At 46.9% G+C, this 17676-nt stretch overlaps 1 protein-coding gene across 3 annotated transcripts in view; it reads right to left on the bottom strand.

The window, feature by feature from the left end:
• Positions 1-5520: 5520 nt before the first annotated feature.
• NIM1K (NIM1 serine/threonine protein kinase) overlaps positions 5521-17676 on the bottom strand; it is a 70574-nt gene continuing 58418 nt past the window's right edge. For all 3 annotated transcript variants that reach the window (XM_079918313.1, XM_079918315.1, XM_079918314.1), the window contains 2 exons: positions 8639-8907; positions 5521-6328 (listed from right to left, as the gene is read on the bottom strand). In XM_079918313.1, coding sequence (XP_079774439.1) covers positions 5579-6328; positions 8639-8907 — 1019 coding nt within the window. In that variant the 3' untranslated portion in view covers positions 5521-5578. The remainder of the gene's footprint in view (positions 6329-8638; positions 8908-17676) is intronic.

The following is a 17676-nucleotide window of genomic DNA, read 5'->3' as shown; positions in this document are numbered from 1 at the left end:
CAGGATCTTTAAACAATTTACAGCTATGTAATCTTGACATAGAAGTGAACACTTTCTTTAAAATTTCTAGCAACTGCTCTTAATTAAATCATAGGTTCCTATTTTTTCCTAATTGGTGGTGGAGGGAAATAGTTGACCTGTGATTTTTTTTTTTTTTTTTTCTCCTCCAACTATTACAAGCGTGGTACTGTGGAGATGAAGATTATGAATACCAATCCTCAGGAAGTTTATATATCGGGGTTCTAGCTTATAATTATAAAAAATACATTTTCATTTTAAATGTTTAGAAGTGAAAAACAAGGAATTCACCTTTTTTTTGGGTCTTATTTCATCACTGTGCAGGCATCTACAGTAAAAATAATGGAAGTTTTGATCTAATTTTGCAAAAGCTTCCCTTTGCCTCCAGGTTTTTTTACATGCTATTAAACTAGCACCTCCGACCCATCTTAGCAAAACCTTGTTGATCTTTGGGGTCTCAGCTCAAGATCTGCTTCCTCCCGAAAGGCTGCCTGGACTACCTTAGGAGTAAGCACTTCTCACCCTATGTATCAAATTCCTTATTCAAGCTTGCAAAGTCCTGAGGGATCTGGCCCCTGCCTACTTCAACTCAGTACCACACCCACCAAGGCCTACTATGTTTTCATCCACGCTGCCTTCTCCGTTCCTCAAACATGCCAAGTTTATTCCAGCCTTAGAGACTTTGATCTATGCATCAGAAACCTTGGGCCCACTTGAGGCCTTCTTTGCCCTGCCTTCTACTACTCTAACCACATTTGTGGCAATTGCTTCCATGCAGTCTTTGACCAGGATCTCAGAGAATATGATAGTACCTCCCTCCGGATTCCTGCTACACGCCTCCCATTTCGGTCTCTGTGTTGCGGGGTGCTCATAGAAGTCATCCGGAACTCATAATATGGCCCAGAAGTGCAAAGAAGTTAAGTTCCCATGGGGCCACCCTTAACAGTAGTGGACCCTTACTTGCTGGTAGATAAATGCTTCCTCCTTTCATTCCCCTGGGCAGAGAGTTCTGAGAAGCGTTCCAGAAGGTGCCTCAGAAGATCCTGCTGAATCAACTACCAGTTGCCTACAGCCAGTTTGGCAACACATCCTTATATGGGCTTGCCTCTTATTTTTCACTCCTGCATCGTGGGATCATTTCCTAAATAAATGACTTACGTGCAAGCTCTTGTCTCAGGCTCTGTTCTTTTGGAGAATCCAGGCTAATACGATTGGTACCCAGAACAGCCCTATAAAGCAGACCCTCAGGATAGGTGGTTGGAGCGGGTTTACTGACCAGTCACGGCAAAAACCCCATTGCTGTTGGTAGTAGGCAGAATGATTCCCACCTCTGGGACCTGTGAATATGTTATGTTACATGGCAAAAACAGATGTGATTAAGCTTGAGGACCTTGAGATGGGGAGATTGGGTAGGTCCAACCTAATCACAGGAGCCCTTAAAAGCGAGAGCCTTTCTGAGCTGTGGTCAGAGGGAGATGTCACTATACAAGGGTGAGCAAAGAGATGGCCCATTGCTGGCTTTGAAGATGGAGGAAGGGGGCCACGAGCCAAGGAATCTGGGCCACCTCTAGAAGCAGGTACAAGCAAGGAAATGGGTTCTCCCCGAGTCTCCAGAGAGGAACCCAGCCCTGATAACACCTTGATTTTGGCCCATTGAGACCCACGATGGACTTCTGTCTCCCAGAACTGTCAGATAATAAGTTTGTGTTGTTTTAAGGCACTACATTTGTGGTAATTTGTTAAGACATCAGTAGAACACTAATGTGCTGTTGGTAAGAGGGTGCGGACAACCCCTGGCTTGCAGGAGCAGCACAGTTACTACCGAGGCTGTCATCTAGAGGTATGGGGGGTTGGGGAGATGAGATACTGGACCATGCGGCACCTGCGGCACCTGAACGGGAGAAATACTGGACCATGTGGCACCACTGCTTCCCTGGTGGCACAGTGGTTGGGAGTCCGCCTGCCGATGCAGGGGACACGGGTTCGTGCCCCAGTCCAGGAAGATCCCACATGCTGCGGAGCAGCTGGGCCCGTGAGCCATGGCCGCTGAGCCTGCGCGTCCAGAGCCTGTGCTCCGCAACAGGAGAGGCCACAACAGTGAGAGGCCCCGCATACCGCAAAAAAAAAAAGATAAAGCCTCTGGATTTGGCTAGCTTTTGTTAACTGTTTTGGAAGCCTGAGGGGAAAACATGACAGGTTTAAGTCAGCCAACTATCAGCTCAAGGCACACGGAAAGCCCAAGGGCCTTTGTAGTGACAGTTAAGGAGAGGCTTCTCTCCTGCAGCAGAGAGAAAACTACCTAAAACAGGCGCAGGATCTCATTGTAAGGCTGGCTGAGCTGCAAAGGAGATAAAATATTCAGTCTTGACAATTCTCCTTTATTAAAGTCAGGGCCTCAACAGCAAGAGAGTGGGACACGGCAGCATAAACAGGGTGGAGGAGCCTGCAAATGCTGAACACCAGGATTCCGCGAGTGTGGGGCTGGCAGGGGCAGCTCATACTTCCTGTCCTGCAGAGCCTGCCAAGGCCTCTGGTGAGGCAGATGCCCGAGGAGGAGGATGCTTGAGCTCCTCAAGATGCGCTTCCAACGCCCTTATTCTCCAAGCCAGGAAGCAGTCACGCCTCAGCACAGCCTGAGCAGAGAACTACAACTGCTGTCAGGGAGGAAATACTCAGACACTGAAGTAATTGCAGAACCTAATATGCTACCGCCAGGAACCGGGGGAAATGTGTGTGAGTGGCTCTTGAGGGTAGTGAGCCAGGGATGGAGGTTGAGGAAAGGCTATAAGGCAGGATAACGGAGAGTTTATCATCATGGGAGCATTTACCCGTGACTTGGAGTGAAGGACACCTGAAGCTGGTCCTAATATTACTGCTGAGATAGCTACTGAGGTTTGGACATGAGTCTGACATACAAATGAGGTGGAGATGGGGGAACTGCTGTGCCAGGATTAAGGAAAGGGTCAGAAAATTCCAGGAGGTGTGAATGTTAGAATGGATTCATTATGTGAGTCTGAAGAAACACCTAAGTTCCCAGGAGGACACTGCCTTCACACAGGTAATAAAGACTGCACTGGTGGGGCTTCCCTGGTGGCGCAGTGGTTAAGAATCCGCCTGCCAATGCATGGGACACGGGTTCGAGCCCTGGTCTGGGAAGATCCCACATGCCGCGGAGCAACAAAGCCCGTGCACCACAGCTACTGAGCCTGTGCTCTAGAGCCCGTGAGCCACAACTACTGAACCCACGTGCCACAACTACTGAAGCCCGTGCGTCTAGAGCCCATGCTCCGCAACAAGAGAAGCCACCGCAATGAGAAGGCTGTGCACCACAACAAAGAGTAGACCCCGCTCGCCACAACTAGATAAAGCCCGCGTGCAGCAATGAAGACCCAATGCAGCCAAAAATAAATAAATAAATTTATATCTAAAAAAAAAAAAGACTGCACTGGGGAGGGGGCACCAGCATCTCCAACAAGATCAGTGACTCCTGCCCTCTGCAGGCAAGGGGTGACAGTAGGAAATGCCAGTCATGGAACTGGGCATGCAGGGATAATGGGGTTCCAGAGTGGCAGAGGCCACGTGTCGTTACTTAATTGTCAGAGGTGAGGTGGACATAATATAATGGACGGTAAGGCTGGAGCGGGAGTCAGGGTGCCTTGATTTGCAGGGCTTTGTGACAGTGGCTAAGAGATCACAGAGTCCTGAGGGACAGTTTGCTAGAGTGTTACTTGTATAGCCAAAAGAAAGAAAGAAAAGAGGCAAGCTGGTGGGCAGACCCATGAAGATTCAGGGGTCTGGTCACACTGATGAAGTGTTAGAGGACCAATGACCTGAGGCATGCCCACACATGTTGCACCTTGTACCCCTTAGCGCTGAGATAGAGGCACAGGGTTTAGTAGGCCTATCTGGGTTTTGGAAGCACATGTATTATATACTTGGCATATTCCTCTAACCCATTTGTCGGGACGGCTGGTTTCAAGTGGATGCCACAGAAAAAAAATCTACAGCAGTTTCAGGCTTCGGTGCAAACTGCGTTGCTACTCTCTGTCTATGTGGTGCTTAAGAATATGGTGTGGAGTCTTTTTGGCAACCGCTGTAGAAGGTTACAGCACAGCCCTGCAGGGTCCTGGAGTGAGGCCATGCTTTCTGCAGCAGAGAAATACTCAGGATCTTGGTGTGTTTCTAGGCTCTAGGAGAGACGGAGCACCTGATTATGGGTCACTGAGGGACCAAGCAAAGGGAGCTGTCTCCTCCTGAGCTGGGCATTATCAGATCCACAGAGTCATAAATTCAGACAAACACAGCAGTGATTCATCCTTATGGAATTGATATCTACTCAGGATATGGGTTCACCTTTCCTGCCTTCAGTGAATCCTCCAATACAGTCATGCTAGGTCCTAGAGAATAGCTGGTCCATTATCATATATATTACATAACATTGCCTCAAGGACCACAGTTTTGGTAAGAGCCGTGTGGGCAATGGGCACATGACCATGGGATGTACCCCTCTTACCATATACCTCAACACCAGAAGCAGGCAGCATAGATGGATGGAGTGGCTCAGCTAAGGCACCGGTTATAGGGCAGCACCCTGCAGGGCTGGGGTGCTATCCCCCAGGATTCAGTATACATGATTTAACAATGGCTCATAGATATGTGTCCCCTGCTGTTAAAATACACAGGTCTGGGAACCACTGGGTAGAAGCATGATTGACTTTTCTTACCATCACAATCAGGGACCCACTTGAAGAATTTGTACTTCTTTTTCCTACAGTCTCGGCTTGGCTAGATTAGAGGTTTTCGATCCTAGGGGCAGGGGGATGCTTCTACCGGGAGACCCAGTAGGGGTCCAGTGAATTGAGATCTATGGCTACCACATGGTCACTTTGGGATCCCCATGCCAGGTGACAAGCCGGCAAAGAAAGGAGCTATTATAGTGGTGGGAATTACTGACCCTGACTTTCATAAGGAGCTGAAGAGGAGTATGTCTGAACCCAAGAGTGTTACTTTAGAGCCTCATAATAATGGTGAAGAGGCAATTGCAGCAACCACGAGCCAACAAGAGCAAGGCATCTAAGGGTTCAGATCCTTTGATGATAAAGGTCTGGGTCATACCACCCAATCTAGACCAGCCGGAATGCTGGCCAAAGGTGAGGGAAATTTACAGTGGTTGATGGAGGAAGGAAGGTATGAGTCTAGTTACAGCCTCAGGACAAACTGCAGTAATGACTAGACTATCCTGCACAGGAGAGGAAGGACCTGGCCTATTTTTTATTTTGCAGCACCTTAAACAGCACCTGGCACATGGTAGGCACTGCGTAAGTATTTCTCGATTAACTGAGTGAATGCTGGAGTTTGAAAACAAGATGAGGTTGCAAACCAAGCCAGAATCTGAGCTAATAGACTTTTTTTTGGCGGGGGCGGGGGGGGGGCGGAGGGGAAATGCATATCTTAAATTTAAATTTATTTAAAAATTACAAAAAAGTCTCCACTCAAGTTGGTGAAAAAATTTGAAAGCAGCAACAATGATCTTGCTTAATGACCGGCAGTCTAATGCAATTTATAAAATTGAACAAAATTTGGATGTGTGTCTTATGCCTCTGTAGACACGGGACCCCTTCTTTAGGTCCCTCTCTTTAGGGTCTGGTAGTATCATTATTGGGACACTTTCCAAAGCTTTTTTCTTTTGGACTCTATGCAAAATGATTCGATAGACGCCTGTGATGGAGCTTCGGGCATCTCTCCCTTGGTTATTTCGAATATGCTCTTCCGTAATGCCCAAGTGTTCTAAAGTGCTTTTGACCTCATTTTCTTCTTCTTTGAGGGTGCTGGTTTCTGACAAATGTTTCGGATCCAGTTGGAAAGGCTCCAGAGGGGTGGGGTACGGCACTCCTTGCATCCACTCATTGTTCATGATGGAGTCGATTCCGTACCTCTCGGCGGGTACCTGCTGGAGGACTCCCCGGATGAGCCGGAGGCAGGGCTCTGACACGTGCGGAGGCTCGCTGTACGTTCCCTCCAGGATGCTCTTCTTCAGTTTGGCCACGGTCTCTGCCCGAAACGGCATGGTGCCCGTCACCATGAAGTACAGAAGCACCCCCAAGGCCCAGATATCCACATAAACGCCAACGTAGTGCTCGTCTCGAAAAAGCTCGGGCGCCGCGTAGGGAGGAGACCCACAGAAAGTGTTCAGCATTTCACCTTTCTTACTTACTGTGCTGAACCCAAAGTCCCCCACTTTCACACAAGTATTATTGGTATAGAACACATTTTCTGCTTTCAGATCTCTGTGAATAATCTGGTTTTCATGCTGTGGAAAGAAGACAACGGGGGAAAAAGTCATCATTTTCAAAGTAATATACCAACATTAAAGATGCATCAGTGGCTCTGAAACAATGAGGTGATAATGGTGTAACAACAGAAATTCAATGGAGATCAACTTAAGTCATGTCAGACCTCAGATCTTGAGAGCTGCCCTGTCATAACTGTTAGCCCAGGGTAAAGTCCACACCCTCCAAGCAGACCAAAGGTTCTGTTCTGTGGGGTGAGGGTTGGAGTCTGTCCCCCACACGTGGACTCAGGAATTAGGGCCAGAAGTAAGACCCAGATCTTGTGAAACACAGTGAAACAGTCATCCTTCCTTTCTGAGACCATGTATGGGTTTTTCTGGCTGAGCAATGTCTTGAGAAGGGCCAACCCCAAGAAGGTGAGGAGTCCTCTCCCAAGTCCACACCCCTGCTCCTTTGGGTGGGCTCCTTTATCGCTATAGGATTCAATAGAAGGGAGGATACTATGTTGGGCAAGGTTCTGGCAGCAGATCCAATCCCTACCCTTGAATTCTGGATCCAGGCAACCTTGAAGACCCTTGACCAGTTTAATGCCAAGGGCTCTTGGGAAATGGTTTAATGTCACTTTTCCGGCTGGATCTCCTGTGGCAAGAATCCAGGCTTTGGAGCCTGACATCTTGGTTAATTCTAGATTCAACTATACCAGGTGTGTATGTGAGTGTTGCCTTCCTTCTTGGGAAAATGGGACACTGAGAACCGCCTCATAAGGCTGTTGTGAGACCTGTATGTGATGCTGTATCTATAGCATTCAGCATGGTCCTGGCACATAGCAAACAAACCTGATAAAATTGGAATCTATGTCTATCATTCACCCTTCCTCTTTTTGGAGACCAGAGGGCTAGGAGAAAGGTCAGGGTGTACAGCCTCAGAGGACTCAGTCTGCATCCTCTACTGCTGGATCCTCTTCTGCTCTCCCACCAGATCTCTTTTCCAAGTAGAATGTGCAAGGCTCTGCCCATCTGCTCCATTGCTTGGTAAGGGTCTGGCTTATTCCCTGGCCCAGGGAAAGTTCACCCCAGCACAGGGCCACTTAGATGACAACCACAGGTCTGAAACAGCCACTACCATCACACTCACGTTCTCCCTGCTCACTTCTTTTTCCTCCCCTTCTCCCTCCCAGCTGCCATCTTGGGCCCCTTAGGTCACTAGTAACCTGCGAATAATTTGGCCAGGAGCTCACTGATCCCAGTTCTTGTCTCATGACATCCGAACAGAGGAGCAAACTAGAAACAGCCTCTCAACTAATATAGACACCAGACAAGTGTCTCTTCCTGCCAATTGGACTGAGAGCTTGGCAAAGAGGGCAGAAAACCTTTGCACTAACAGAGTGGTACAAGCGGTCATCAGGTCTGCAAGTCAGATTCCTCCTGTGTGCCCAGCAGGACAACCAACAATAGGGAGGGCACAGGAGAACCAGTTCATGGAGGAACTGGGGAGTATGCTTATGGAGTCCAGGTTTATCTAAAGACATAATCAGAGAACTAAAATAAGAATGACACAAGCAAGTGTTAATGTGTTGAGCACAGAGGCAGCAAGAGCTAGTGGGGGGCTTCCCTGGTGGCGCAGTGGTTGAGAGTCCGCCTGCCGATGCAGGGGATACGGGTTCGTGCCCCAGTCCGGGAAGATCCCACATGCCGTGGAGCGGCTGGGCCCGTGAGCCATGGCCGCTGAGCCTGTGCATCCGGAGCCTGTGCTGCGCAACGGGAGAGGCCACAACAGTGAGAGGCCCGCGTACCGCAAACAAACAAACAAACAAACAAAAGAGCTAGTGGGGTTCACCAAAGGCATGAAGATCAGCGCGGGCTGACCCAAGATTGAAGAAAGTTTCAGAGAGAGACAGAACTGAGCTGGGTCACGAAGTGTGGATGGGATTGAGGATGTGAGATGTGAAAAGAGGGGAGAGGGCATCCTAGACACAGAATTAGGGAGGCAAGGCCAAGAAGCAGTGAGAAGCCAGCTCTCCAAGTAGTGGAAGACAGGGCTGGAGGAATGCATGTGGCCAAGGAAGGGGTGATGGTCATCCGGCTGCTCAGAGTGAGTCCTGCCAACTTCCACAAAGGCCAGGAGGCTGCCGTGGAACTGGAGATCCCTGGGCATTGCTTCGGAGGCGGGGAGCACAATCCCAGACAGACATCTGACTCTCGCAGAAGGGACTGCTGTCTGCCCTTGTAGGACTAAAGTCTTCGGGGATGCTTAGATGATGGTAAACTAAAGCCCCATGCTCCCACTGTGGGTAGAATGGGAGCAGGACTCTCCCTCCTCGCCCTGCTCACCATGTGCTTCACGGCAGACACAATCTGGGAGAAGATGAGCTTGCTCTCTGGTTCTGAGAACTTCCCTTCAGTGCTGATTTTCCCAAAGAGCTCCCCACCCCCTGCATACTCCATCACCAAGTGGAGCTTGGATAGAGTCTCCACGACTTCATAAAGGCGGATGATGTTGGGATGGTGCAGTTTTTCCATGCTGGAGATCTCGCGGGATAGGAGCCTTTGGGTTTTCTGGTCCAACTTGGTCTTGTCCAGGATCTTAATGGCCACCTTTTCTGGAAGAAAAAAAAAAAAAAAAGTCAAAGGATGTGCCTGAGTTCATAGCTATTTAGAACTGGAAGGAACCTAGTCCCTCTGTTTCACTAGACACAGAGGTTAAGTGGCTATTTCCAGCTCAGAAAGCTCCTCAGCAGTAATGACAAACAGCAATTTTTGAGTTCAACATCCATGCTGGTCCCTTAGATCAGTGTGACTCTACCACGTACAGGTTTTAATGCCAACTCCTGCCTCCCAAGGAGGTTTCAGTTTGGTGAGCTTTATCCAGTTTTCTGGATAAAGTTAAAGCACCTTTATTTAGCCGACAGAGCCCCTCTTGATCAGGCCCAAGCTACCTCTTCAGCCCCATGGCCCACCGCTCCTAACCACCTCCCCATGCACCCTGTAGTCTAACGTTACAGAACGTTTTGCTGTTAACTGAAAAGGTACAGGACATTCATGCCTGGGATCTTTCCTCTTCCTGGATCTACCTGGATTATTTCCTCTCTCTGGCTCATCACTCCTTCCTGTTCTTTACTCAGTTAATGCCGGATGAGTCTTCAAGGCCAGCCTCAGAACCAACCTCTTCCAGGAAGCCTTCTATGACACCTGTCCCAGGAAGATGATGACATCCAGTTTCTGTGTATTCTCTGTACTATAATCTCAGCACATCTAACTATAAATATTGACTCCTCATCTGTTTCTTCCTCCTACCCCCTTCCTTGCGTGGGCTGTTTGATCTGATTTGACTTTGTCAGTGCCTGGCACACCATGTACCAGTACAGGAAACACCAGTGCTCGGTGTGTCTGGATTGTTGGAAAGCCATGAAGAGTCGGGCACTGCAAGGTGCTGCTGGTGGGAGGACTAGTTGGTAAGATGGTTCTGGACTGTAGTTTGGTATTACGTCTTAAGAGTCTTTAAAATGGTCACACCCTTTGACCCACCCTTTTTACTTTTGGCAATTAATCTTAAAGAAATAATCGGACACGTGTACAAGATTGTTTGTGTAAGAAGACTTCTCTAACACTGGGAACAGCCTAAGTGTCCAGCAAGAAAGATGGTTAAAGCGTGGTTCATCTCTCTCTCTAATGGTACAACATGCAGCTATCAAAACAATCACGTTGATCTTGATTTATGAACATGGAAAGTTGTTCAGTATAGAACAAGTGAGGAAAAACACAAATGTGCATTCGCATGGGAAAAAATCTGGCAAGATATACACCAAAATGTTTAGAATAGTTATTTTATTAATGGGGGGGGATCATGGATGGTTTTCTTTTTTTAAAACTTTTATTGGAGTAGTATAGTTGATCTACAATGTTGTGTTAGTTTCAGGTGTACGGCAAAGTGAATCAGTGATACGTATATATATCCACTCTTTTTCTTTTTAAGATTCTTTTCCCATGTAGACCATTACAGAGTATTGAGTAGAGTTCCCTGTGCTATACAGCAGGTTATTATTAATCTATTTTATAGTCACATATATATGTCAGTCCCAATCTCCCAGTTTATCCCCCGCTAATGGATGGTTTTCCTTTAATTTTTTTTTTTTTACTTCTCTGTGTTTTCTAATTTTCCTACAATTAATTATACAATTAACATAGATTGTGTAATAAAAATGGTTAATGTTTGAAAATGAATGAATCGCTACTCCGAAGTAACACTTCATTCATTTTTTGGTTCAAACTGGACCAGACTTTCTATTAGATGAGAAAGAATTTTGCAGGCAAATAAACAGGGAGAACGGGATGGCAGGGCGCCTGTTTGACCTACTTGCAAAACAACTGGTTTGAGGAACTTTTGGCACAGTGGTTATGGGCATGAAAATAGAAGCTGCTAGTTTAAAATAGGAGTGTTATCGGTTTGTTAAAAGTAGGTCCATTAGGACTCCTGGAAGACGAAGAGGCAGGGCTCGCTGGTGCCTGAGGTGACCGCGCTTGCTCGGGTGGGGAAGGAGGAGGGAAGCTACACGGAGCAGGACCCTCAGGGCTCCCGCGACCTCCGCAGGCAATCCTCCCGGCAGACGGATGGACCGCCACGGCCGGTCCCCGGGGCGTTCTCGCCCCGCTGCTCGCGTCCTTTCTGCTGTTGAGGCTTTAGGATTAAGATTCCCCGCCGCTCTTTACCTGAAACAGAAACTCTGGTTTTGTGTAGCCTGGTAGGCGAGCTGTTATCCCAAGGGCTAGAATAATGAATTCCGTCCTTCAGCCTGGCAGCCTGCCTGCGGAGGCAGGGTCCTCCCCAGCGCAGGCCAGGCTTCTTCTGCTTAGGTGCGGGTCCCTCTCTGCCGCCCCCTCGGCCGCCGCAGCTGCACGCGCGCTGCTCACCCTGCGACCGCCCAAGAATCCGGTTGGGGTGTGCGTCCAGGCCGCTGTCTCAAACCTCCCTTTAGGACAATCCTAGTTTTAGATTTTCAGTTTTATATTTGAGCGGTTCTTAGGAAAGGCTGCCCTCCCACGGCCGGGACCAGAGTGAGGCAGGAGAATGTTGGCGAGAGGAAATGCGTTCTGAAATTCTACACCCTCAGGCGTCCGATGGCTCACTCTAGTCCCAGCCTGTTTCCTCCGCTTTGTGTTAAATCAGATTATAGTCATGCCGCATAACGTACATGTATAATCATCTGAAACATTTGAAAAAGCCCTGGTGTTCTGAATTGTCACTAAGTGGTAGAAATTGCCGGCTCGTGAAGAACTAGGTCTCTAAGTCCACTCTTTCAACAAATGTTCAGGCAGTACCTACTCTGCACCAGACTGTGAAAAAGACAGACATGCTCCTACAGTCCAGTGAGACTTTGAAAAAACCCTCATTACAAGCGTGGCACGTGTTAGGAAGGGGCGCACATAGGAGAACAGAGAGATCCCTTGAGAAATGACACTTGCCTTGTGAACAGGAGGTGAGGAGGGAGGCCCAATACTTGGCCATGGGAAGGGGACAGTGTGCCAGGTCTGGGCGAGATGTCACGTTTGTGTTTCAGGATCTAAGAGGAGCCCACTCCGCTGGGCATGGAGAATTGGCAGGCTGGGGGGAAGGGGTCCCAAACCAGCCTGCAGCGTAGGCAGGCGTCACATTACCCAGAGACCTGGAAATTATTTCAAGAAATGTAGTCTTGGCGGTGGGAAGACGAAGAAATACACTCTCAGAGGAAAAAAAACTTTGCCGGACATATCAGTAAACAAAGGATGTTGCAGCCATTAAGCCTTCACGTTACAGCCGCTGAAGGTGAGGCCTGAGGGAACTCAGGATAGAAATGGGATGCCAGCCATCGAGCAGTCAGCTCTGCTGCCACCCGACCCCCCCTGCACCCTGAGGAGACTCAGAATGAGAAAGCGCAGGATACTGGCCCCAGATAGCTGAGGTGCACATCAAAGGAATGATTTCAATGAGTCCCGACTTTTGCATCTTCCCATACCCAGAAAAGTGCTGAATTCCTTAACTTGCAATATCCGGTGTTCTTTAATTAACAGTAATCTTTTGAAGTTCTGACTACCTGGTCTTTGTTGCAAAAGCTTCTATATACCCTGGCTCCCCCCTCACCTCTTCAGAGCCATCTGAGAGACTGTGTCCCCAGCTTAAGTCCTCAGTTTTGTCTGCTGAATAAAACATAATTCTCAACTTTTAGGTTGTGCATTTTTTTTTCAGTTGACATGGTGATGGAGATTGAGGTACAAACTTCCACTTATAAAATAAGTCACAGGGATGTAATGTATAGTTCAGGGAATATAGTCAGTAATATTGTAATAACTCTGTATGGTGACAGATGGCTTACCATGGCGATCATTTTGTAATGTATAAGAACATTGGATCACTATGTTGTACACCTGAAAGTAATATGGTATTGTAAGTTAATCATACTTCAATTTTTTTTTAAGTAGCCTTTATTTTTAGGGCAGTAGGAAGACACTACAAGGTTTTAAGGGATTGTCATAACCAGATATCCACTTTAGAACGGGTACTCTGGCTGCAGTGTGGGAAAGGGATAGGAGCAGAGCACACCTGAGGGCAGGGTGGTGGTTTTGGAGGTGATGATAGCAACCGCAGGGAGAGGACTCTCTCGGTAGTGATGGAGAGGAGAGAGAGAGAGAAGTAGAGAAATTCGAGAGGTAAACCTCCCCTTTCTCCAAATTTGTTGAAGAGACTGACACATTTCCTTAAACCAGGACTTGCAAACTCAAATGTCTCTAGAGGCCAGGGTGGAAACAGGGTGGAAAGCTTATTGTAAGGCAACAGGGAGTAGTGGGGACTGTGGAGTCCTGAGAAGTACATGCCCCAGAGCAAAGGGGCAGCTGCTACTCAACTCCAGACAATTGTTACTGTTTGGGATGTAGACTCAGTGTTATCAAATCTAACTTTTTTCAAGAGATATCGGAATTGTAATGCAGTCATTCTAATCATTAAGTGTCAGCAACGAATTCAAACTTTCAAACCTAGAGTGGACCAAGCAAAATCTGTCTTTGGGACCAAAGGGACAGGGGGAGGGAGCAGATATTAGAACCTAGAGAGGGTTGTGTAGAGAAAGCTACCTTGAGGGGAGCTGAGACGTCCTTCCAGAAGTACAGCTGGCCTGAATCAACCTCACAGTCAGGCTGGGGGAACAGATCTCAGGCTCTCCCTCTCCTTCCTTTGATCCAGTTCAAGGGCTCCCTACAAGCCAAAGCCAACTGGAACCCACAGGACTAAAGAGACGTGATGAAGTCTGGGGCAGAGAGCAAAATGAAGGGTGGAAAATGGATCTGGGGAAGCAGGTGGAAGATGTCCAGCACAGTGGGCTAGGAGGGTAAGAGAGGGGGATGCAGTGGAGCAAAAACAAGGGGATGTACCCCGAGTCAGAGGGTCAGGGAAGATTTTTAACACTTTCCCTGGACTCTAAATGTTAACTAGAGGAAAGTAGGGGAGAAGCAATAAGGGGAGATTCTAATAGTAAGGTTGTATAGGAGAGAAGATCTTGAGGCAGGAAAGACCCTAATACCTTAGGGTAATGGTCTATACACTTTTTTGATTAGCTTCCTTTACTAATAAACATTTTTGAGCATTGCTCTCTATGTATATTTATTTATAAATTATATGCATGCACTACCAATATACACATTTTAAATGTATGTAATCATGGAAATTTAAAACATGTAATAACAAATAAATATAGAAAAGAAGTTCTAATATTTTCTTCCCTCATCCCAGTAGGCACCCCCATGGGTATGTGCACCCTACTTTGGAGACCACTGCCTTTGAGGAATTGAAAGAAGAGAGTGGAGCTGGCACAAATGAAGGAAAAGATAGGCCAAGACGAGGCTGGAGAGTCAGCCAGGGCCAAAATCTGTGAGTCATATTCTGGACCTCAGATTAAGGGCATTGAGAAACCACTGGAGAGTTTCTTTTCTTTTCTTTTCTTTTCTTTTCTTTTCTTTTATATTGGGGTATAGTTGATTAACAATGTTGTGTTAGTTTCAGGTGGACAGCAAAGTGATTCAGTTATACATATACATGTATCCATTCTTTTTCAAATTCTTTTCCCATTTAGGTTGTTACATAATATTGAGTGGAGTTCCCTGTGCTATACAGTAGGTCCTTGTTGCTTATCCATTTTGAATATAGCAGTGTGTATATATCAATCCCAAACTCGCTAACTATCCCTTGCCTGCACCCTTCCCCTCTGGTAACCAAGAGAAACCACTAGAAAGTTTCAAGCAGAGAGCGAGCTATATGACCAGCCTTGCATTTTCTAAAAGACCGCTTCTGGCTGCAGTGCAGAGGATGACATAAATATGGATGAGGGAGACAGATTACAGCAATTTAATCCAACTAGGAAAGGGTGAGATACTTAGAAGGGAGCATCAATAGCACTTGGGGTTCAGCCAAGGGTTAGGGTTGAAGAAGAGGTAAAGGTTTCTGGGTTGAGGAATGGGGAGGATTGGTGGTGTGCGCTGGAGGGGCATCTTTTTTCTTTTTCTTTAAAATTTATTTATTTATTTATTTTTGGTTGTGTTTGGTCTTCATTGTTGTGCACGGGCTTTCTCTAGTTGCGGCGAGCAGGGGGCTACTCTTCGTTGCAGTGTGTGGGCTTCTCACTGTGGTGGCTTCTCTTGTTGCAGAGCATGGGCTCTAGGTGTGAGGGCTTCAGTAGTTGTGGCACACAGGCTCAACAGTTGTGGCTCGTGGGCTCTAGAGTGCAGGCTCAGTAGTTGTGGCTCACGGGCTTAGTTGCTCCATGGCATGTGGGATCTTCCAGGACCAGGGCTTGAACCCGTGTCCCCTGCATTGGCAGGCGGATTCTTAACCACTGCGCCACCAGGGAAGCCCTGGAGGAGCATCTTTATTGTTGTTGTCATGGCTCTGTGTACTCCCTCAACATCTCTGGTCTCTCTCATCGTGTTTTCTCAGCTGAACCACACCCTGGTTAAATCCAACCTCCCACCTACTCTCTGCCTACACCCATGCAGTGACCATGACGGCTTGTCTCACTTCGAATTCATGATCTATAACCTCAGGTGTGTCTTTATTGCTCCTGGCAGACACACTATATTTCCCTGGTCCAATAGTGCCCCTACACTTTTAGATGACGCTTTCATGCCTTCTCTTCTCCCATCAAATCTCTAATACCTTCTCTCTCTCCTCACTCATAGCTGATGACTTAGATTTCTATTTTATTGAGTAAAGAAAGCCATAGAAGAGAATTTCAAGTTCCTTCTGCCACTTCTTCCAGCCTACCTGAATCTGTGCCCATAAACTCTGTCTTCCTGTTTCTCTGGGTAAATGGTCCCTGCTCCTATCTAAGGCCTAGCGAAGACCCCTCTACATGTTGAATAGATTCCATCTACTCTCCTCTACTCAAGAACAGGCATCCAAGATTTCTTCCTTCTCTCCTGCGTCATAAGTTTTAACCTTTCTACTGAATCTTTTCCATCTGCATACTTTCATGCTATTTACCCATCTAAAAAAAAAAAGTCTTCCCCACAAAAATGCATACATGTTACCAAAAGACTTGTACTAGAATGTTCATAGTAACGTCATTCATAGTAGCCCCAAATTGGAAACTATCCTCACGTTCATCAACAGTAGAATGGATAAATAAACTGTAGTATATTTGTACAATGGGCTGCTATGTAGCAATAAGAATGAAGCATCTAAACTACATAAAATAATACGGATGGTTTTCCCACTTTTTTTTTTTTGGCTGTGCTTTGCGGCTTGCACGAGGGATCGAACTCGGGGCTCCAGCAGTGAGAGAGCTAAGTCCTAACCACTGGACCACCAGGGAAGTCCCCAGCTTTCACAAGTTTAATATTGAACAAATGAAATAAGACAAAAGAAGACATACTGTATGATGCCATTTATATAAATTGTACAGGTAAACACAATCTGTGGTGTTAGAAGTCAGGGTAGTGGTTATACTTGGGGATGTAGTAAACAGAAGGGGGGAATAGGGGAGCCTCTAAAGTACTGGGAACGTTCTCTTTTTTGAACTTGGCAGTGGTTATATGGGTCTTTTTAGTTTGGAAAATTCATTTAACTGCATATTTGTGATTTTCATACTTCTTTTTGTATTTATGTATGTTAAACATTAAAAAAAGTTTTTGAGAAACCACAAAAAATCTCTCTCGACCCCACTTCCCCCTCTAGCATCAGGCTCTTCTTCTCATTCTTTTGTAGCAAAACTCTCTTAAAGAGCTGGTTCTACGTCACTGTCTCCAGCCCTCCCCTCATTATGTCTTGAACCTAAGAGATATTGCTACCAGAAAAGCTCCTCTCAGGGTCACCGATGACCTCCAAGTTGCTAAAACCAATGGCCAGTTTCCAGATTTCATCCTTCCTCCTAGAAACACCTTTGTCACTTGGTTTCTAGGAAAACACACGCTCCTGGTTTTTCTCCTACCTCTTGCCACTTCTTCTAAGGCTCCTTTGCTGTGTTCTTTTCATCTGCCCAGCCTCTAAATGTTCAACGCCTGAAGGCTTAGTCCTTGGACATCCCTACAATTTCCTCAACAATTCCAGATGCATAAATACTCCTGCCTACAAGACCCCTCCACTTGGTTGTCTCAGTTTGGCTTCTTACAGAAGCAGATCATGAGGCAGTGAATCAGGTGCAAGCAGTCGATGAAGGAGGTGGTACCCAGGAAACACTGGTAGAAGAATGAGGAAAGGCAGCCAATTAAGGATGTGTTACTAAGCGAGTTACCAGTTAATCCTGCATGGCTGTTAGCATAACTGACATCATCTCGGGCTCAAACAATTCTTCCTGTCCTTCCACTGACCCTACCCAGGACTGCACGATGTGGCAAATCACTTCTCTGTCAAGGGCTTTGTAGTTAACAGATATTGTTTAATGATCGGTAGGTCCACGTGGCCTCTATGCTCTGTTAGTTCCCAAATAATGATGAAGACCTTCCCTGACATTTTCCTGGTACCCACGAGACTAGTTACCCAATCAATCATCTTGACTTAGGAAGGTACTTCCTGTTTTCAAGGGTACTCCCATACTCTAGGTTAGCTATAAAATTGCCCCAGTGGCCCTTCGGGCGGTGCAGAGGATAGCTGCGAGTGCTTCCAGATCTTTGTCGGGCCGATCCTGAACCCACCTTGTAAGGCACCCTTCAATAAACTGATCCATTGAGTATATGGGGCTGCCTCATTTCAGTCTCAAGATGACTTCTCAGCTCGATGGGCATCTTTGGTTCCCTCCGTCTTCCAACGATCCTGCTGCCAGTTATCGTTTGAGTTTTATCATGAGAAGAGTGAGAGAGCTGGGGTATTTGTATATCAACTACCGCCAGTAACTAGTCGTTGGCTGTTCCTG

Source organism: Stenella coeruleoalba (assembly GCF_951394435.1).
Source record: "Stenella coeruleoalba genome assembly, chromosome: 3".
Classification (NCBI taxonomy): domain Eukaryota; kingdom Metazoa; phylum Chordata; class Mammalia; order Artiodactyla; family Delphinidae; genus Stenella; species Stenella coeruleoalba.
The sequence above is the reverse complement of the archived record's forward strand: the minus strand, read 5'-3'. Positions and strand labels throughout refer to the sequence as shown.